The 23007-nt window shown below is 40.0% G+C and overlaps 1 protein-coding gene across 1 annotated transcript in view; it reads left to right on the top strand.

The window, feature by feature from the left end:
* Positions 1-23007, top strand: part of CUBN (cubilin) — a 283623-nt gene that overhangs the window by 196801 nt on the left and 63815 nt on the right. Inside the window, exons 44-54 of the mRNA XM_047868193.1 lie at positions 977-1151; positions 2336-2514; positions 3975-4184; positions 4825-4965; positions 5503-5684; positions 11942-12113; positions 13212-13418; positions 15657-15806; positions 18002-18123; positions 18854-19079; positions 20565-20752. Coding sequence (XP_047724149.1) covers positions 977-1151; positions 2336-2514; positions 3975-4184; positions 4825-4965; positions 5503-5684; positions 11942-12113; positions 13212-13418; positions 15657-15806; positions 18002-18123; positions 18854-19079; positions 20565-20752 — 1952 coding nt within the window. The remainder of the gene's footprint in view (positions 1-976; positions 1152-2335; positions 2515-3974; positions 4185-4824; positions 4966-5502; positions 5685-11941; positions 12114-13211; positions 13419-15656; positions 15807-18001; positions 18124-18853; positions 19080-20564; positions 20753-23007) is intronic.

Raw genomic sequence — 23007 nt, 5'->3', positions numbered from 1 at the left:
TCTCGTCTCCTTCTCTCTCTGCCCCTCCGCTGCTCCCACTCTATCTCTGTCTGTCTCTCAAAAATAAACATTAAAAAAAATTTTTTTAAAAAAATGAAGAGAGAAATTCTCTGCAAGAATTCACGGTTGAGCAAATTAAAAAGTGACACACTGGGTAGCTCCCTCAATAGCAAATTCAGAGTCTATTTGCTTAAAAAAGGAAATGAGGATAATTCTTGAGGAAGGGACGTTGAGATTGGAAATACAGATAAAGAGACTTTATTTTTGTTTGTGTTTTTGTTTGTTTTTTAATTGATTTTGAGAGAGCAAGAGAGAGCAAGGAAGGGGCACAGAGAGAGGGAGAGAGAGAATCCCAAGCAGGCTCCATGCTGTCAGCGCAGAGCCCGATGCGGGACTCCATCTTACGCACTGTGGGATCGTGACCTGAGCCAAAGTCAAGAGTCAGACACTTTGCCAAGTGAATCACCCAGGCACCCCAAAGAGACTTTTAAGAATGATAGTGGCAAGTCTAGAGGTTATGCTGTGTTCAGCACAGGTTGTAGCTACCATCTGCTCCATGCAACGTTCTTCTGTTACCATTGACTGCATTTCCTATGCTGTACCTTTTATCCCCATGACTTACTCATGCCATAACTGGAAGTCAGTACCTCCCACTCCCCTCCATCCATTTTGCCCATCCTCCCACGTCCCTCCCCTTCGGCAACCCCTGGTTTGTTCTCTGTGTTCATGGGTCTGTTTCTGCTTTTGGTTTATTTGTTTGTGTCTTTTAGATTCCACATACAAATGAAATCATGTAGACTTGTCAGATCACTGTCATACATCTGAAACTAATGTGACAGTGTCCACTATACTTCAATTAAAAAAAAAAAGACACAAGACAGTGCAAAAAGAGAAAAACAAAAGAAGAAGAAGCAGCTAGTGGCATTGCATCCTCTTTCTCCAGACTGTAGGTTGATTTCATTGTGTTTCTCAACAGCCTGTGGGGGCAATATCTACATCCACGATGCGGATTCTGCTGGATATGTGACCTCCCCCAACCACCCTGACAATTACCCCCAGCACGCTGATTGCACGTGGCTCATAGCGGCTCCCCCTGGAAAGCTCATAAGGCTGCAGTTTGAAGATCAATTCCATATTGAAGAAACACCCAGGTATGTCAAGTCAACTCCATTTCATTTTTCTCCTACTCAGAATTAGTTTTCTTCAGCCGTCGTGTTCGAGAATAATTTCTCTTCTTTTCTCGGCGTAGAACATCTAGGGATGGAAAAGGGACATGCATTACACCTCGAGCCTGAAAACATTGCCCGCCAGCCACTCTGTCATTAGCTGAGTGGATTGTGTACACAGATATTGTTCCTCCTGACACCATGCACATCCTCCAGGAGACACTGACGATGGCTGTTTGAGATTGATGTTATCCATTCTTCCTCCCACAGGAAAAATATAGTGTCTCTGGTAGATGAATATTTATTTTCCCAGCCTCATACTCAATGTCATAAATAATAAAACGCCTGTTCAACAAATGGACATTTGTGTTACGTGACACTAGAGGTCACCAGTGTCGGAAAAAGGACTAACGCAAGGGCAATCCAATTTCCCAGTCTTTCTTTAATGAGAATGCTTACGGGATTACAAACTGGGGAGTGAGTCTTACTGTGTTGAACACAAAGAGAATAACTATCCTGGCTGACAAAACCTGAATTTTTCTGTTCATGTAACAAACGTGTATATACATTTGCAAGAATATATGTAGGAAAGAAAACTTAGGTATGAGAGCTTTTGCTTACCATTTATGGGCACCTGACACAATGCCACTGTCCTAGTCAGTGAGCATTAATTGCCTGACTTTCTTAAGAAATATTGGGTAAATACTCACTTTTATGGACACGGAAGATTCCGGCTATGACTCTCCATTAACCCCGGGTGGCAGGGCTGTCAAGAGAGAGAGAGTCCTTCCTTGTCATGTGACATGTGTCTCATCATCATGTGAAACAAAGTACTTGTTTTTTTTGAAATTCCTGGGGGTTAATTTGAGAATGACTTTTATATTTGTAAAACAAGCACAGAATATGGAGGAAGATAAGAAAATATTCTTTGGTGTCGTACACGTAAACCCCATCTTTTTGAGCTACTAACAAAAGAATGTATTACGATTAGAAAAATAGTGTGCAGTATTCTGAAGTGACATATGATTTAAAATAACTGTCATCGTGTCTTCTGCTGCAGAAATGATGATTTAATAATGCTCTTGGAGAAAGTTGGTGAAGTCTTTATTTTTTAAATATGTCAAAGCAATTGACTTTACATATTAAATGGAGTTTTCTCTCCACTGTAGCTGCACATCCAATTACCTTGAGTTGCGTGATGGGGCTGACTCAAATGCACGGGTACTTTCCAAGGTTTGCGGAACATCTTTGCCCAACAGCCAGTTGTCCTCAGGAGAGGTGATGTATTTGAGATTCCGATCTGACAACAGCCCCACACATGTGGGGTTCAAGATCAAGTATGCTATAGGTAAAAACATTTTTTATACATGGTAAGAAAGTTATGACAGACTAATTATAATAAAATATTAAAAACTCATTAAAAATTAGGGGCACCTGGGTGGCTTAGTCAGTTAAGCATCTGACTTCAGCTCAGGTCATGATCTCACGGTTTGTAAATTCAAGCCCCGCATCAGGCTCTGTGCTGACAGCTCAGAGCCTGGAGCCTGCTTTGGATTCTGTGTCTCCCTCTCTCTCTGCTACCCACCCCACCCCCCACGCTCTCTCTCTCTCTCTCTCTCTCTCTCTCAAAAATAAACATTAAAAAAATTAAAAAGAAATAAAAACTCATTAAAAATTTAAAAAATTTAGAGATTTTGTATTTGCCTAATTTTAATAGAAATAAGTAAGAAATATAAATGTTTGAAACCACAAAATCATTTATCAGTTTAAAATTTTACCTTGCTTTCCATTTTAAGACACTCTTTTTAGTACACTTGAATATTTTGTATTTTTTCCTAACTTGTTTGTGAAAGCATATTCAGTTAAATCAAATTTTTGCTTTTTTTCCTTTTGTCATGACATCTCTATCATATTACTTTAACTAGTAGAACACTTTACTATTCATGTATTTTCAAATAACTATATTTAGAACAGTAACTTTGAAGTCATCACTAATGGAAAATGTTTTCCCCCTAAGTCTCTAGTGCCAAATCAGTCACTAAACAAAAACAAATATGTCTCCTCAGTGTTTTGATTTCCTTACTTAAAAAATGAGCAGTACACATGCTTACTGAAGATGTAATGTAATAGGGTCGCAATTACATAGAATTTAGTACCTGGTGGGTCTGAACACTAACCAAACATATTTAATAGAGTCAAAAGTTGGAAAGCCTTATTGTAAACCTTATTGAACCTACACCATAGGTCGTTTTGTAGCCTGAGGCAAATTGTGTATAATTCAATGTAACTGTCACATCCAGCTGATAAGAAAGAATGGAGTAGGAATTTTCCAGGCCCTGAGATACCAGTTACTCCAGTGAAACACTTACTTGATAATTAAAGGGTAGGCATCACTAATCAATCACAGCACCCCTTCTAGTGGAGCATGCACTCAGTCTTCAGAATCACAGACACAGAGTCGTAGGCAGGCCCTATCAATCCATCAGTGGGTCCTTGAAATGAAACTTTCTTGCAGCTAATAGCTCTTACATCGTGTCCCATGAGGATTAATGAGATGTTACAGAATATGCCATTCACTTTTCCATTTCTCATTATTTGACTGGACCTGTGGTATCATTTCTTTTTACATCAATAGTAGATGTCAAATCATAAGGGAAACACTAACTTAAACATTTTCAGAATTTTTAAAGCATTAACTTATATTCAACTGGCATCTGAAAGTTTATAAATGCACTGGTTAAATTAAAAACAACAACAACAACAACAACAACAACAACGCTGTAACAGAATATTGTTCCTTTTTTGCAGCCCCATGTGGGGGAAGAGTGACAGGGCAAAGTGGTGTCATCGAAAGCAGCGGATATCCAACACTGCCGTATAGAGACAATTTGTTGTGTGAGTGGCATCTGGAGGGTCCCTCGGGACACTATCTCACCATCCATTTTGAAGACTTTAACCTTCAGAATTCCTCTGGCTGTGAGAAAGACTTTGTGGAGATCTGGGAAAACCACACCTCTGGTCAGTGAAATACGTCTGCTGTCTTTTGGGGGTGTTTATTTTCACAGGTACTCATTCAACCTCTGAAGATGCCTCAAGAAAGGCCAAACTACATCTATTCTTTGCATAGAAGGGCAGTCAGCTTGGACCTCTGCCAACTTTTCCCTCCCTGGGTTCCCCCTCATAGACAGTGGGTGTCCGGAGCCCCAGGTGTCCTTATATAGCTTATCTTTATAGGTCACGTTGAGAGAACACTGTATTGTGAAGACATCCTCTTTTTGTTGTGACTTTCCAGGGCCATATGCAGTTATTTGAGGGGCATCCTGTTGGGTAAGGAGAGGAGAGGGTGTGTATCCTAGAAATCACGTGAGTTGGACAGTTGTCAGTCTGTTGACTGGAACCATCTCCTTAACCAAATGAGCTCCCTCGTTGCGCTGAGACCGCCTTGCCCTAACTGGTTGCAGTTTTGTTACACGTCTCCACATACTTGAATATCTTCGTTTTATTCCTGTTTGTCCTCCTCTCAACAGAGGTCACCATTTCTTCGTGGGCAGAGCCTTGTCTTTTATCATTTTCTTTGTACTTGTAGAACACCTCAAGTAGAGGTTAAATGAAATCAATCACCTGAATGTGTATATACTTAATTATTTGACTCTCACAGGAAATTTATTGGGCAGATACTGTGGAAACACCATTCCCGACAGCATAGACACTTCTAGCAATATCGCTTTGGTCAGGTTTGTCACAGATGGCTCTCTGACTGCCTCGGGATTTAGACTACGGTTTGAATCTAGCATGGAAGGTAAGTTCACTGATTTGTTAAGTATAGTAGATAATATAATAATATTAATAATACTATATATATGTGTATATATATATATGTATATATATATATACACACACACACACACACGCACATATACTCATCCTAAGAAAGCCAGTCCATTAGCCCCACAGTTGTCAGAATTGGCCTTTCTGAACTACTTTGGTAAAACACAGATTTTATCTGAAAAAAACTGGATAATTACAAAAGTCTTCTGAATCTTCTGACTCTTGAGATTACTACAGCCGTTGGTCTCTCATACTTCTTGGGCCATGATGATAGAATACTACCAGTGAACTGTCATCCATGGAAATGTGAATTAAATGTTAAATATTAGAGATAGGAAGTGAATATCAACGTTCTCTGTTAAGTCATCACATACACATAGTGAAAAATAAAAGCCGTAATTTTAGTATCCCGTGAAATACTAAAGAAAATATTTTAGAGAACACTCCCTGTGGAAGGGGTCATTTTGATCAGATTGGAAGATGATTTCTTGGGTTTCTTCCCCTTCAGAGTGTGGTGGAGACCTACAGGGCCCTACCGGAACATTCACTTCTCCCAACTTCCCGAACCCAAATCCTCACGGCCGGCTCTGTGAGTGGAGGATCACGGTGCAGGAAGGAAGGCGGGTCACCCTGACGTTTAACAACCTGAGGCTGGAAGTTCATCCATCCTGCAACAGCGAGCATGTGACAGTGAGTGTCTCCTTGCAGTCAGGGGTATCACATTCCATCGTTGAAGGAGCTTAATGACCTATCAATCGTAGTCAGAAAAGTAGGTCGGGAATATTCCCATCTGTGCAACTGTACCTCAGACACATGCTCAGTATTTTAGATAGAACAAAAATGCAGTAAACTGCCATGATATTTGTAAGACCTGTTTTAAGAGGCTCTTTGTTGTCACAAAATACATCAGGGTCATAGGCAGGATAAATTTTAAGAGCAAATGATCATTACATATGGCAAAACAGGTAAATGGAGCAAAGCTGAGCCCGTGGGTAGCACATAGCTGACTGGGACCAGAGTCACAGAACGGGCCACCACCAAAAGTTCTGAGCGATTGAGTGGTCCTGCAAGGTTACTGTTTTCTGCCTGAGGTACTGAGTGACTCCTTTGGAAGACCACGGGTGCCTGCCAAGGTCAGTGCTGCCAAGGTCAAATGCTTGGGGATATGCCATCAGTATTCTTAGCTTCCCTTAGCAAAGGAAAACAAAGGAGACCCATGAGTGGGAATGAAGATTGTTAAATGACAGATACGCATATAAACATATACACACATACAGGATTAATTATACATTAATATTAATACATTTCCCTACCCAACTCGACCTTTCCTCAGTCCTTGTTATCTCAGCAAATAACAGTTTCAAACTTGGGGATGCTCAGGTCAAAAACATTGATGTTTTGGAGAACTTTCTCTCACACCTTGTATTACATGCGTAATCAACCCCACTGCCTGTATCTTTAAGGAGATCCAGAATCTAACTCCTTCTCACCATATCCCCTACTACAGCCATCACGGCTCACTTAGATGTGATTTAATAACTTCCGGCCTGTCTCCCTAGTCCCACCCTCGTCTCCCTGTACTTTCAGCACAGCAGCTGGTGTGACGGGTTTAAAGGTAAAGCACATCGTGCCGCTCTCCTTGAAAATCCTCTACTGGCCTCTCCTCTCACCAGAGGAGGATCCCAGATGGTTACACTGGCCCAGCTGGCCCTATAGAATCTGCATCTCCTCTCAAACTCCCCTCCTGCCCACTAGGATCCAGTCTCACTGGCTTCCTTTTGGGTGCCAGAGTGTTCCACAACCCACTGCACCTGTGCTACGGCCTCTGGCCTGCATCTCCCCGACGGCTGTCTGTTCACTGTCTCTCTTCTTCGCTGCTCTTCAAACGACCTGCTCCCTGCGACCCTACATTAAATCGATTCCACCCTGGCCCATCCTGCTCCCTGCATTTTTGCCTTCACAGCACTTCACACCAACTGACATTCCCCACACATGTATTTGTTTGTCTGTTTATTGTCTGCTCTCCCCGCCAGAATGTAAGCTCCATCAGGATGTGCCCTGTGTTTCATTCCCATGGAGTCCCCAGTGCCTGGCACAGAATAGAAACAGTAATTATTGAATGAATGAATAGTAGAAGCACTATCATTGTCCCCCCCCCCCTTTTTTTTAAGTTTAGTTATTTATTTTGAGAGAGACAGAAGAGACAGCACAAGATGGGGTGGGGTGGAGAGAGCAAGGAACAGAGGATCCAAAGCAGGCTCTGTGCTGACAGCAGAGAGCCCGATGCAGGGCTGGAACCCATGAACTGTGAGATCATTACCTGAGCCAAAGTCAGATGCTTAACTGACTGAGTCACCCAGGCACCCCTATCATTGTCCTTTTTTAAAGACAAGTCACTTTTGTTTTCAATTTAGTTGTCTCCTGTTGGGTAGTAGATTCAGAAATACAAAGCATCTTTGTCCATTGCTATAATACTTCGTATTGCCCTAAAATGATCATATTCAAGCTTCAAATTTTGCTTCCAGGTTCTAACACCTGGAGGATTTTTTTTTATAGTTTAGCTATAATCCTTTATTTATTTTTTTTAAATATATGAAATTTATTGTCAAATTGGTTTCCATACAACACCCAGTGCTCATCCCAAAATGTGCCCTCCTCAATACCCATCACTCACCCTCCCCACCCTCCCACCCCCCATCAGGCCTCAGTTTGTTCTCAGTTTTTAAGAGTCTTTTATGCTTTGTCTCTCTCCCACTCTAACCTCTTTTTTTTTCCTTCCCCTCCCCCATGGGTTTCTGTTAAGTTTCTCAGGATCCACATAAGAGTGAAACTGTATGGTATCTGTCTTTCTCTGCATGGCTTATTTCACTTAGCATCACACTCTCCAGTTCCGTCCACGTTGCTACAAAGGGCCATATTTCATTCTTTCTCATTGCCACGTAGTACTCCATTGTGTATACAAACCACAATTTCTTTATCCATTCATCAGTTGATGGACATTTAGGCTCTTTCCATAATTTGGCTATTGTTGAGAGTGCTGCTATAGACATTGGGGTACAAGTGCCCCTATGCATCAGTACTCCTGTATCCCTTCTAACACCTGAAGGATTGAAATTATCTGTTTTATCAGATATTAAAAATTATGGGGCCCCAGGTGTTTTCTTCTATCTGAAAGCCAGGGAATTTTGGACTAAGTTTGCTTATTTTATTTTTTTAATGTTTTTTTAAATTTTAGTTTTGAGGGAGAGACACAGAAAGAGAGAGAGTGAGAGAGTGGGAGGAGGGGCAGAGAGAAAGGGAGACACAGAATTCAAAGCAGGCTCCAGATTCTGAGCTGTCAGCACACGACCCGATGCAGGGCTCAACCTTGTGAACCATGAGATGATGACCTGAGCTGAATTGGATGCTTAACCGACTGAGCCACCCAGGTGCCTGTAAGCTTGCTTATTTTAAAGGAACATTTCTTCCCTATTAACAACTGAACATATAGAGGCAAGGTTGAAGTAGAAAAAAAAAATTAACCACTCCCAGTATATCATATTTTGATGTATTTTCTTGTCAATGAATATATCATGTAGTTGTAATAATGTGGCATAATTCATTTGCATGCTAATTTTCATCTATTTTTCTGATTATAAATATAATGGATGCCTATTGAACAAAATTTGGAGAGTTCAGAAAATAAAAAATATTAAAAATACTTGAATTTCAACCAATTAGCAACCAATCCATTGCTAAAATTTTGATGTACACAACAGCTTATTTCCCTTTGAAATTGTTTCCATAGTTGAAATATTGACTATAATGGTTATTAGGATGCTTACCAGCAGAATCTTCACATGCTGTGCAGGAAAGATATTATGAAGAGTCATAGTTTCAGAACTTGAATAAGAAAATAAAATTTGCAGCAACAACCACAAATTCTGAATCACATCTTACATGTCATTTTCCCATCTCTGAATCATATATGCCAAAGGTGTCTACTTCCAACTCTTTTAGCTTTTTCTTGGGTGCATATGTCATTATTTCGAAATAATATTCCTATTCTGCTCCTTGTTTGCTTTTCGGTCTTAGACATTATCTATCCACATGCAACTCTGGAAGATGAGGGTTGAGCTCTCTTCACAATCCAACCCCCTTAGCCCAAATGCTCACAGGGCTACGCACAATTCATAGCCTCTGCCAACTTGCTCCCAAAATACATATGTCACAGATTTTGCTTAAATTTCTCTTCAGTGTTTACAAGATTATGATTAAATAAATGCCATTCCCAACCCAACTAAATAATATACTATGGTAGCATTTTCTTGGTTTTTTTTGCATAATAACAATAATTGTGTCCTTTCTAACATTTAGTGTTGATGCACATATCACTGATTCTCCCACACACTCTCGCTCCTGGTGTACGTCCCCACCTTGTATAGTAAAGCACACCCACCAGTTCATTCGTTTTCCTTAGCAAAATCCTTTCTCCATGGATATTCTCCATGATGGAACCTTTCTCCATCAGCTACATGCCTGATGCCAGCTGTCAAACCAGACATGCCCTTCACCAGCAACTTTGCAAGCCCCTTCATTCCTCTCCTGGGCTGGCCCCAGACTCCATGATTGGTGCATTTCCCTGTCTTGGCTCATTTCCTAATTTGGTGAGGCATATGTTCTTGTATTTCCATAAGGACGTAGGCATGGATGTTGAGCTTTTTGAGAAGGGATGTACCTGGAATTATCCTTATTTTACCATTGATCTTTGAATATACCCTCTCCATTAAAATACCATACGTATTTGATACATTCACCTACGGATATAAACATGTAAATCATAATTTTAAAGTTTTATGTTGCTTCCTTTTGGAAGGGTCCATTTCTTTCAAGTTCCTGTTTCCTATTTATGTATATTGAGTGGTCTCTGCCTTTTACATTAGATGTTTCCTTAAATGTGTGGTGACGCTTGGTTGCTTATTGATATTCAAGAATGAAGTACTAAAATGCTGCTTGGAATCTCTGTGTGCATGGGATTGTCAATTTATGGTCCTCATTGGGTAGGGAGGGGAGGGACTTGACCAATCAATGAGGGGAAACTACAAATGTCCTGTCTACAGGTCTTTTTTTTTCCTGGGGAGGTTAAAACTCCAACAATAACTCTCAGAATTAATTTCTTTTATGAATCTTTAATATCATGTCCCCATTCTTTTTCTTCAAAATCTATTTCTATAGGTTCACTGTATGTTTTGTTTCCTCTTCACTCTGCTGTAAATAAGGGGATGTGGCTTGCCCTTTGCCCGTACCTTATTTACTTTGAGAACTTCTCAAAAAAGTTGGGGGTGAAGCGAGAAGAAAAGAAAGGAGAAAGAGAAAGAGAGAGATGGAGAAAGAAAGAGACAGGAAGAGAGAGAAATAAAGAAGAAATGCACTACAATGAGATATGTGCCTGATTTTATTCCTGCTTATAGCAAATGTTAGAGCTTGTCCTGAATCTCAAATGCCTACTTCCTGCCCCATTGTTTTCTGGGAGTTGCAGTTTCTGCGTACATATGTGAGTGGAGGAGGCAAGTGGAAACAGCACTTTGGTGGCCTTTAAAAGCAGGAGCTCATGTTATAAATGGATGCCTGAACATGATCAGTCATTGTGATTCTAAGCTCAGGCAGACATTGGCGCAAGGATAACCGCCACTGGTCGTGGTTTCCAACGTGTTCCATTAGTCTGTAGTTGCTGATAATCTGATTCTGGCAAAATGTTGCCCATTCCTGTTTTCAGTATTACTGAAATTTTGTGATCTTCTGTTGCCTTCTACATGACTTCATGGTTTACAATCAGAGGGACGATTTCAATCCAGTTTCATGATCACTAGTTTTTTGAACTTTGGCAAATTGCATAACCCTTTCTGAATTCTACTGTCTTAATCTGGAAAACAGGGATGATATTTTATGTCTGAGAGGGCATTGTGCTAATTGGATCAAGTAATACAAGTAGGCTACTAGCAGAGCCTGGTGCCCAGTTAGCAATAGGAAGTGCTGTGTCTGGTCCTTTGAGTCAGAAGACACTTTAAACCAGAAGCCCACAGAGCTCAATTTCATAATCAATGATAGTAAATAAAAAAGCTCACACCGTCTGTTATGGGGTGCATCCTCCTCCTTCGTTTCTGTCAGTGCCATCCTCTGAATCATTATTCTTAATTGTGAACGATTCAAATCCTTGTTAAAAACAGGAATATCAACTACTCAATTAGTCAATTATTGTTTAGTTACTTCTGGATCTTTCCTGAACCGTGAAAACCAGGCAGGCTAAAACTCCCTTGGTCTTGCACAGAAATGGAATAATACTTTCCAGTTATTATAAGTATGTGCATAACTAGAATTATTATTTAATATTTTGGAGTCAGCACTACTCGAAACCATTTTTTAAAATTCAAATTAATAAGAAAAGTGAGGCTTTGGATCCATAAGTACTTAGGAAAGAACTATTATATTGATTTTTTAAAGTTACTTTTCAAGGCATTTTAAAATATTTGAGTTATTATAGGCTTCAATCATCAGAGACTAACATTTAAGCCTTCATTCCAAATACGAAAGGTCCTGATACATTGTTAAGAAAAATGGTCCATCAGTGAACTCTGTGAACTAAGATGTAAGAGCGTTGGCCTGTCTAATTTACATTTAGAGCTTGGTTTCCAGTTGCAAAGAGTACAGCAGTTTTTCATTTGTCAGCACATGGCAGGAGGGCTTTACTGTAATACTCTCATTTTAGTGAAATGACCCTGAGGCCACAGAATGTGCTCCGGGCAACAAAGTGGCTTGTGGCACTGGGCTAGGAGCCCGGACTGTTAAGTAATTCATTTTAGCCCAGAGTTTCCTTAGAAGGAAGTGTATCTGGGCTGTGAATATAATCTCCCAGGAAATATTCAGTAAGATGGACGGTGTGACTAAAGGTTAAATGATTTTTCCAACAGATATTCAATGGCATTAGAAGTAATTCACCCCAGCTAGGGAAACTGTGTAGCAGTGTGAATGTAAGTGAGGAGATCAAATCTTCAGGACACAAAATGAGAGTCGTGTTTTTCACTGATGGATCCAGGCCATATGGAGGTTTCAGTGCTTCCTACACATCCAGTGAAGATGCAGGTAAGAGAAGACGTTATAAATACACCTGTTTCAGTCACGGGCACCACAGATGTTCGCACAGCTACCGCCAATAGCCGCCGAGCAGTCTATTTTCCCTTTCGAGATCAAAATTACACCTAAGAGCTTCTACAGCAGAAAACACATATAACCAGGTAGAAAACCCATGCCAGGCAGAAACAAAAAAGTTATACTTTCAGAAAGAAAGCTGCCATTGTGAATTAAAAAACAATGCTGTTAGGAGAGCTTCTAGCTCAATCCCGTATAATGTCGCCATGAAATACTGGTTGCCTATTTCACAGTCCCTGGTCAATTATTTTCTGCTGAAAGTGACCTTCTATCTCTAAAAAGGTAACTGACTCCCTGAAAGTGACTAATTGAAGATAGACAGATTTTATGGTTTCTTAGCCAGCCATCTGTATATATATTTCCAGTGTAAATGAATGAGGGTTCACATTGGATACAGAGTATTGAAAATTTATGCAAGATATGGCCTTTCCAGTCTAAATATTCGCCTACTTTCTGGATTGGTGCTATTATCTAAGAGTTTTAAATAGTAGAAAGAGTTGGAACTGAATGTTTAAAAAATCTTTGTTTCATTGATAGAACATTCATTCCCATATGAAAAGGAGCGAATTCATTGGCACTCCCATGATGTTATTTGTTTGATGAAATAACAAGGCTCAAGTGGAGAATTGCTAATGAGAAGCCACTGAGACCACCACTGTAGTTAGATATTTCTCCAAATTAAATATTAATGAACAATAGGCTTAAATTAGGAGAAACAGATGCCCAGCCAAACCCACAAACCCACCTAATCTACCCTACAGGAAAATAAAGAAGCTGTTTAGTTTTACACATATTTCCAAACTCTCAGAAACGTCTTCCATAGAAATTCACACAAACTTCCATAGACACTCACAGAAACTCACAGAAACTTCTTCGTGCACGAGCCGGCCCTTCACCCACAATCTTAACGTCATCTACAAAAACAAAGCAATACAAATCCTCTTGTTATTTTCGTTGTTATTGTATTATTTGCATCTTCTGTTATAGCCTGGACCTCACTGCTACTTTCTCTGTTGCCCCTTGTTTTCTTAGTATGTGGTGGGTCCCTTACAAATTCCGCCCAAGGAAACTTCACTTCCCCTGGCTATGACGGAGTCAGTAATTACTCAAGAAACTTAAATTGTGAATGGACTCTCAGCAATCCAAATCAGGGAAATTCATCCATTTTCATTCATTTTGAAGATTTTTACCTGGAAAGTCACCAAGACTGTCAGTTTGATGTCCTTGAGCTACGAGTGGGTGAGTTCAATCAAAGAGCATGTTCTCCCAGTTTATTTTTTTATATTTTTTATTAGAGAGAGAGAGAAAGCGCATGCAGGGGAGTGGGGAGAAGGAGAGAGAAAGAATCTTCAGCGGGCTCCATGCTCAGTGCAGAGCCCATCTCCAGGCTCGATCCCACGATCCTGGGATCATGACCCTGGGATCATGACCTGAGCTGAAATCAAGAGTGGGATGCTCAATTGACTGAGCCACCCAGGCGCCCCAACTGTTCTCCCATTTGTCCACGGTATTCTTCTTATACCTGGGGACCACCAACAATGAAGGGACTCAAGTGCCTACAATATATGTACATAGAATCCAAAAGAATGTTGGTCAGAAAAAAGCTGTAATTCCGTGGACACCCAGCTGAGGTAACATGCTTTATTAACAGTGAGTGAGTTGGGTAAGTGTTTACAACTAGACTGGTGTTTCAACTGATGTGAGACTTACCCAGGAGAGATTCGGTTTGCGTGTATTCTCTGTCTCTTTTTAATGTTTATGTATCTATTTTCAGAGAGGGAGAGAGAGCAAAAGGCCAAGTGGAGGTGGGGCAGGCAGAGAGGGAGGGAGAGAGAGAGAATCCCAAGCAGGCTCTGCACTGTCAGCACAGAGCCCAATGCAAGGCTCCAACTAAGGGAGCTGTGAGATCACTGAGAGGAAATCGAGAGTCGGATGCTTAACCGACTGAGCCACCCAGGTGCCTCTGTCTGTTCTCTCTTCATGAGTTCAGGTGGTCCCTTCAATAATCTTTTAGTACTCAAGACTTCTTTCCTCAGAGACTGGGACTTGGCATGGTCAGAACTCTATCAGTGATATCCTAAATTTACAGGAATTCTACTTAGAAATCAAAAGAAGTTTTGCAGTGTACCAGATGGAGAAGCACCTGGAAGTTATTTGGGGAATTATCCCCAGAGGAGTCAAGCTTGTCTTTGTTTTCATGATGGAAATGGATTGAGGTTTACTTGGTAAACCATAAGTCTCCAGAATTTTTAAAAATCTGCATTCATAGAAGATGAATCCATTTTAGTTCTTTCTTGCAGTTGAGGAGTGGGTTATCCATCAAATTTCCCCCATTGTTACATTGACACCCTTTCTGTGGCTTGAAAAAGAGAAATAAAGTAACATTGTAGATCATCTATGCTATTTAAGGTTCACTGAGTTCCATGTCATTGCAAAAAAAATTTTTTTAAGGAGGTTGAAAGCAGCAGAAACTAGTACAATTAGGTGGTGGCAATGTTCTACGGTGGCTACTGAAATCAATGCTGACTTTGAGACCATGTTGGACAGAATTTTCAGGGAGAACTTGATAAAGTCTGTGGTCACAGACCAAGGGACTCAGCAGGAGAATCATCTGGACCCTTCTAGGTAGATGAATCTAGAGGAGACTTACGAGGAAAATGGAAATTGTAGTTTGAGAATGTTCTCCATGTGATTCTGACAAACCCACACCACTGCCACCTGGCTCAAAACCACTGGCTTATTGAATTAAGCAGAGTAGCTGTATATTAAATTTCTTATAGTCCCTCATTTTAGAGACAGTTAAAATACTATATTTTGTTGACTTATGCGGTCAATAATATTGATCTGACAGGATAAAGAGAAGATTAAATGTGAGCTCTGCAGGTGTTTTAAAAAAGGTTAATCAAATTACCATGAAAAATAATCTCCATAAAAATACTCAGCTCTCTCAACTCTTAGCCTGAGTACTGAATATTCTATTCATTTTAGTTGATTGAATGCAGTGAAGAAATCATTAAAATTTTAGCTAATTATCACTTTTATCTTGATGATGTATTTTATCACTGTTGGTATTATATTTTTTACTTCCTAAAAAAAGGCACATCCAAAAGGTTTTGTTTTCTTTTTAATTAATTGTATCTCTGTTTAGGTATGCTAAAATAGTTATGAAAACACAAATTGGAACAAAATGGCACCTACAGTAGAGAAAGATGCCCATACTAAAAAAGCATGGGTTTTTTTCCTTTGTTTTTTGTTTTTGTTGTTGTTGTTTGTTTTTACCCTGTTGGAGGGACTCTTTCTTTTGCAGTTGACAAACATAGAAAGGAACTTTGTGAAATGGCAGCTACTACATCAGAATTTCGATGTGTGTCAATAAATACCTTGAAATATTTTTTATTATTTGTTCCTACTGAATTCATGGAATGTCTTTCTCAAAAGCTACATAAATTATGGCAATTGGTGTATTATTTTGCTCAGGGGATGCTGATGGGCCTCTGATGTGGAGACTTTGTGGACCTTCAAAACCTACAGTGCCACTGGTTGTACCTTATCCTCAGGTGTGGATACACTTCGTCACCAATGAACGTGTAGAATATGTTGGATTTCATGCGGAGTATTCTTTTACAGGTAAGACTTGTGATTAAGCTCTCAAACTCTGGCAATAGAATAGTTAACAATTTTTCCCACAAAGATCTTACATCTATTTTGTTAGATTCATTTCTAGGTAGCTATTAGTTTTGTTACTAATGTCAATGAGATGTTCCAAATTACGTCTTCTAATTGTTTGTTGCCGATATCCAGGAATTTAAAATTTTTTACACGTGGATCTTTAGCCCAGAGATTTCACTACACTCTTACTAGCTTTGGTATTTTGTCTGTAGGTTATCTGTGTTTTTTCTGTGTCAACAATCCTGTCTTCTGCAAATGATAGTATTTGTTTCTTTCAACCCCAAAACTTAATGTTTTTTTCTCATCTTATTTCACTGGCTATGCCACCATCACAATGTTGAACAGAAGGGGTGATACCATCTTGTTTCTGACCTTAATGTGAATGCCTATGACCTTTTATTGTTAAATTTATTGATTTCTCTTAGGTTTTCAGTAAATACTTCTTATCAGGTTAAAGAAATCCCTTCAATTGTTAGTGTACTTTTTTTTTTTTTAATTCTGAATGGGTATAAGATTTTACCAACTGATTTTTCTGCATCTTTTGAGATGATTCTGTTTTCCTCCTTTAATATATTAATATGACAAATTGTATATTAAAAGACTTTCTTCTCATTAAACCATCTTTTAATTTCCAGGATAAACCCTAGTTGGTGTGACATGTGTTTTGAACATATTACTAGATATTATTTGCTAATGTTTTTGTATTGGATTTGCATCTGTGACATTCTGCTTATATCTGAAAATTCAACCCAAGACAGACAGCACTGTTCTTTGCTGCTTCTCTGGGCCATCAGAGTTTTTCTAGAGTCCCTTTCTACTAACATGGCCGTTCTTTTAGACCCTCAACATTATGTAAAAGTCTCAACTCCAGCCCTTCCTTTTGTGAGGGTCCAAGGCCATATGTTCTTCTTGTGCAGGTGTTCACAACCTCAGACCCATATCTCTGGGGCCCACATCTTCGTTCTACATCCTTTCAAACTGATGAACTTTCAGTAGAGGATTACCTCTCAGAATGTGAGAGGTATTCATTTCTGAGACAGAGAGAGACAGAGCATGGGTGGGGGAGGGGCAGAGAGAGAGGGAGACACAGAATCCGAAGCAGGCTCCGGGCTCTGAGCCGTCAGCCCAGAGCCCGATGCGGGGCTCAAACTCCCGGACCGCGAGATCATGACCTGAGCCGAAGTCAGACACTTAACCGACTGAGCCACCCAGGCGCCCCTACACTTAATTTTTTTTATAGATTTTGGAAATCCCCTTTCTTTCTATTAAGTTTACCTATTAGTCAAAATACGTTTTGGTTATAGTTTTATCTAACGTCGCTTTGTGTTATAATCAAACAGTTGATTGGAAGTGGGAGTAAAATTGGTCAACCACTTGCCAGTTGACTTTTCTTTATTGAACTGAAAGAAAAGAATGAGGTTTCAGGAAGCAGTATTATTCATGTAGAATGTCAGACCATCCTGTGTTTTAAAAATATGTCTGTTCTTCAACTTGCCATGCTAATCTATACTTTGATAGCTGACCACCGACATAAATGCTTTTTATCAAATGACAAATTCTTTAGTTATGCTCTGCATCATATTCTTCAAGCTTATATTTATTTTCAGTGGCTTGTTTTCTTTCAAGCAGGGCAATGTTATTACACAGTGTGGGTTATATGCACATCTAATTATTCTCCACTTAAGGTACAGATTATCTTCCTTCTCTTTTGTACTAAATATGGTCCTGTCTTGGGACACCTGGGTGGCTCAGTCAGTTAAGCAGCTGACTTTGACTCAGGTCATGATCTCGTGGTTCATGAGTTTGAGCCTCGCATCGGGGTCTGTGCTGACGGTGTGGAGCCTGGAGCCTGCTTCGGATTCTGTGTCTCCCTCTCTCACTGCCCCTCCCCTGGTTGTGCTCTGTCTCTCTCTGTCTCTCAAAAATGAATAAACGTTAAAAAACGGTCCTGTCTTCACTGTGTGATACTGTTTAACACTATATGGAATTCTGGTAATTTCTAATCTTCTACCCAGTTTTACTTTGCTTTTTCCACTTTCTTCTATTCATTTATTGCTTTTTTAAAATCATGGCTGTAAGACCTACTTACTTTGGCTTTGCAGAGATTTTTTTTTTCTTGTATCTAATTAAGAAGGTTACAAATCTCATTTCAGACTGTGGTGGAATACAGCTGGGTGAGAGTGGAGTAATCACAAGTCCCAACTATCCAGCCTCTTACGACAGCTTGACTCACTGTTCCTGGTTGTTAGAAGCCCCACAAGGCCATACCATCACTGTGAGTTCTGATTCTGTGCTGGAACAAAAATACCACATCCTGTGTGGAAACGGATTTCTTTTAATAAGTAAGAAATTAGAATAGGTTTTGATCCTGCAATCAGATCATCATCTTCCCCAAGTCTTCTCTCGTTAGAGTACAGACATTGGCATCTCCAAGTGTACGGTTACTGAAGAAATCTAGTTTGCAAAAGCATAGGAGAGCATATATGTAGACGATGTTCCCCACCCAGGAGAGAAGTGCAATCACATTCTTTTTTTTTTTTTAATTATTTTTAACGTTTATTTATTTTTGAGACAGAGAGAGACAGAGCATGAACAGGGGAGGGTCAGAGAGAGGGAGACACAGAATCGGAAGCAGGCTCCAGGCTCTGGGCCATCATCAACCCAGAGCCCGACGCGGGGCTCGAACTCACGGACCACGAGATCATGACCTGAGCCGAAGTCGGCCGCTCAACCGACTGAGCCACCCAGGCGCCCCTGCAATCACATTCTTGATGTGAGCGTCCAGCCCAGCCCACTGGACTGTGGCGCTCTCTCTAGTGACTGCGGTTCCAGGAGGAATACCTCCTCTCAAAATTTCCAGTAGAACCTCCAATAAGGAAAAAGAGAAGAGGGCAGGGGAGAATGAAATAAGAGACATAAACACAAAATTAGATAAATCAAAACAAAATAAAAAGGTCTGTGAACAACACAGAGTGCCTCATTCTTTCTTTTTTTCTCTCCTGCAGCTTACGTTTAGTGACTTTGATATCGAAGCCCATGCAACCTGCGCTTGGGACTCTGTAACCGTCAGGAATGGCGGTTCTCCTGGATCGCCCCTAATAGGACAATACTGTGGAAGTTCAAACCCCAGGACGATCCAGTCTGGTTCCAACCAGCTGGTGGTGATTTTTAACTCGGACCATTCGGTGCAAAATGGTGGATTTTATGCTACATGGAACACACAAACTTTAGGTAAAAGGAACATGTGTTTTTAATTGATCGGTTCTTAAAATTTATTAGCTAATTTAACAAGTATGCATTTTATGACTACTCTCTGCCAGACTGAACCCAGAATGTTATACCCGTGTCATCTCATGTACAATCTCGTAAGGAAGACACAATATCAATACATATTTTTTCCATTTCGCATGGATAGAAACTGAGGGTAGGTGGGTTGATAATTTTTCCAGGTCGTGAAGCTAATAATTGGTAGAGTCAGGATTTGAATAAAGTCACTGGGGCCCAGAAACTTTGATCTTAACACTTCACCATGTTGCCTAAATGGGCAAAAGGGCGTGGCATAACCAGAGAATCGAAAATAATAGAAAATATGTATTGGAATCACAAGTAGTTTGGAATATTTGGAGCTTGGAGGCAGAAGGCTGGGTGGTAAGCTGAGGGCAGGAATCTAGGTGGTCCATATCACGAAGAGCCTTGTCTTCTCTGTTGTCCCGTGAGCCATGGGGAGCCACTGAAGAGTGTTGAGCAGCAAAGTGACAAGATTTGTGATTTAGAGTGAATGCTCTGTATGTGGCAAAATATAATAGATTTGATTTCAAAAGGGTAGTTTTTCTGTATGTGAAGTATGAACTTCATGGAAATTCCCAGAAAACATAAGAACTTGCACTGGATACTTTAGTCAGGATTACTTTAAAGCCTTGCAGCATCACACAGGGCAATTCTTTCTAGAAGAGTCAGAGTTATTATGAAAAGCTTTTTGTGGAATGAGTCAAACTTTATCTTATTAAATCTGTTGAAGTCATAGGGGAGTTTTAGATGCACCACTGGTTTTCCAAGGGTTTAAAAGCAAAAGATAACAGGGAATACTCTTTAACTTAACTTCATTTTGTTTGGAACTCATATTTTTTCTTTTGTCATCTCTTAAGGACATATTTTAATAGTATAAAATAATTCTAGATTTTCTTTCTTTCAATCCATGTAATTTATTTTCATCCATTAATGTTTCAATATGAATGAAGCAGATTCCGTAATGGAAGAAATCTATCCTCCTGAAAATCATTTTCTCTAGTCCTGGATGTTAGAGTAAAATCATAAATGAGTGTAGACTTGTATTCTCATGTGTTCGCAGTAACAAAATACAGAACGTAGAATTGTTGCTACTCAAATACTATATAGCTTCAAGGGGAGTGAAAAATAGTGCTATTGTTTGAAAACAGAATAGAAATCTATCCTTTTTATGGCAAGGATTAGTGGTTTCAGGTGAGTTCAATAGAAATGTAACAAAACAGTAACAGCTGAAGTTTCCTCTGGATTCAGTGCCCCTTACACTTATGGGGAGTTCTTGTCGCATACCTGCCCTGAAGGCCAGTGACTCACAGGTAAGGAAAAATAGACTGAACTCTCACATTGAGAAATGTGTCTCCTCTGGAAGTTTTGGGCTACTAAAATTGTTATTTTCCTCTCAAATTAATGACTTCTTCCGTGACAATTTTTCAGGCTGTGGGGGAATACTTCATTCAGACAATGGTACAATCAGATCCCCTCACTGGCCTCAGAATTTTCCCGAGAACAGCAGATGTTCCTGGACAGTCATTACTCATGAAAGTAAGCAGTTGGAGATCAGCTTTCACAACAACTTCCTAATCCCCAGTGGTGACGGACAGTGTCAGAACAGCTTTGTGAAGGTGAGTGGGCTTGTTTATTTAATGGGAGCCGAACTGGTTTTGTGAACATAAACATTTAGACCAGAAATGATTCATTGCCTCTAGAAGTAAGAAAAAGACAATTCTGTTGCTTGGGTTTCTTGAATAAAAGCATGAAAAATCTCAATTATTTGGAGTTAAAATTTGAACCACAATACCCAACGTATTGTGACTTTTCATTTGCGAGTACATAGGCAAGTGACTTAACTAAGGACATTGTTTTCTGGCTTTATTAAATTCTTCTTGAGCGCTTGGGGTTCTTCCTTACCATGGAAACTAAAGAAAGAAGGCCAGGTTTTTTTTGCTATGTTCTTTCTTTCATTCGTTCATTCGTTCATTTTTGGTTTTGTTTTCTAACAGACCCCCCAGGACAAAACAAATGTAAGGCAACATTTAAAATATGCTATAAAAATGACAGAAAGCTAGAGGTGTGGCTGGTGTCAGCCCCCACTGTGGGCTTCAAGAGCCCACAAGCTAAGAAGAACATGGGAGGCTCACCTAAAATGATGGCAGTGGGGCGGTCAGGAAGGCTCTCTTTTTCTAAAGTTACTGCTTTAGAAAAGCACTTTGGGTGGCACCGACCTCACTTCTCACTGATTTATAAATGTGATGACAGTGAGATAAATTCATTCCATCTGTGCTATTTTTCATATCATATGTTATATCTCTAAGAGACCTTTCTACCTGTTAATGGAATGGACATCGGCCTTAAGTTCACATTAGCCTAGACTTCATTCATGTCTCTTGCATTCACTACCTGCATGTTCTTCTGTGAGCTAATTACACATTTATCCTTAAATGACTCAACCTAAAAATAAAGAGAACAATTCGCCCTTTAGTGGGACTGTCTTAAGCATTAGTGGTAATATGATATAATAACACGAACAGTGCTAGGTACTTAGAATGTGAAACCACCTAATGAATAGCAGTGGCTTTTTACTGTTGGGTGTTCTTATTTTACATCATCTTTCACATTATGTTTTATATCTACCTGATCCATGCTGTTTAAATAAAAATCCCATACTTTTATAAAATATGTCTACAATAAAACACATTTAATACGAGTTTTCCTAATTGCTTTTTTCATGGAACAAATGAACTGTCTCTCAGGGATTGAGTCAATAGCAAATGCATAGACATACATAAAGCCTTTCCCATTCATCAGTTGTACAAATGGAATATGAAAAGTTATTTAGGCCCATTTCTCCTCTTTTAAAAAAATTTTTTAAATGTCTTATTGATTTTTGAGAGAGAGAGAGAGAGAGAGAGAGCAAGTTGGGGAGGGTCAGAGAGAGAGGGAGACAGAATCTGAAGCAGACTCCAGGCTCTGAGCTGTCAGCACAGAGCCCAACACGGGGCTGGAACTCATGAACCTCAAGATCATGACCTGAACTGAAGTTGGACACTTAACCGACTCAGCCACCCAGGTACCCCAGGCCATTTCTCCTCTGGACCAAACGGGAACCCCTCTGACCTCTGGCAAAGCCAACATAATTGGCAGGTGGAATCCACTGGGAGCCCTGCTCAAATTAAGTGGCCTGGGAAGCACTCTTTCCCTGCCAGGACTGAGCCTCCTGTTTCTGCCAGGAGACACTGAGCAGGGTGGGCAGAACCAGCAAGAGGGACCAGCTCCAGTGAGCGATCCTTAACCTCATACCTTATACAAAAATTAACTGAAAATAGACCACATGCTGAAATGTAAAGTACATGCTATGTGCTTTTAGGAAAAAAAATAACAGAAAATTTTCAGGACCTAGAGATAGATGAACATTTCTTAGATTAAACATCAAAGGAGTGATCCATAAAAAGAAAAATTAATAAATCTTACCTCATCAATTGGGGCAGCTAGGTGGCTTAGTCAGTTAAGTGTTGACTTCAGCTCAGGTCACAATCTCACGGCTCATGGGTTTGAGCCCCACATTGGGCTCTGTGCTGATAGCTCAGAGCCTGGAGCCTGCTTCAGATTCTGTGGCTCCCTCTCTCTCTCCCCCTCCTCCACTTGTGCTTGGTCTCTCTGTCTCTCAAAAATAAATAAACATTAAAATAAAACCTTAGCTCATCAAAATTAAAAATCATTTGTTCTGTGAAAGCTTCTATGAAGAGGATGGACAGACAAGCCACAGACTGGGAGAAAAGACGTACAAACCACCTATCTGGCAACAGAGTGCTATCTAGAATACATACAGAACAGTCAAGCCCAGCAGTAAAAATACAAAGAATCCAACTGGACTATGGGG

The sequence above is a fragment of the Prionailurus viverrinus genome, chromosome B4 (genome assembly GCF_022837055.1).
Source record: "Prionailurus viverrinus isolate Anna chromosome B4, UM_Priviv_1.0, whole genome shotgun sequence".
Lineage (NCBI taxonomy): Eukaryota > Metazoa > Chordata > Mammalia > Carnivora > Felidae > Prionailurus > Prionailurus viverrinus.
Note: the sequence above shows the minus strand (reverse complement) of the source record. Positions and strands in the feature narration are given on the sequence as shown.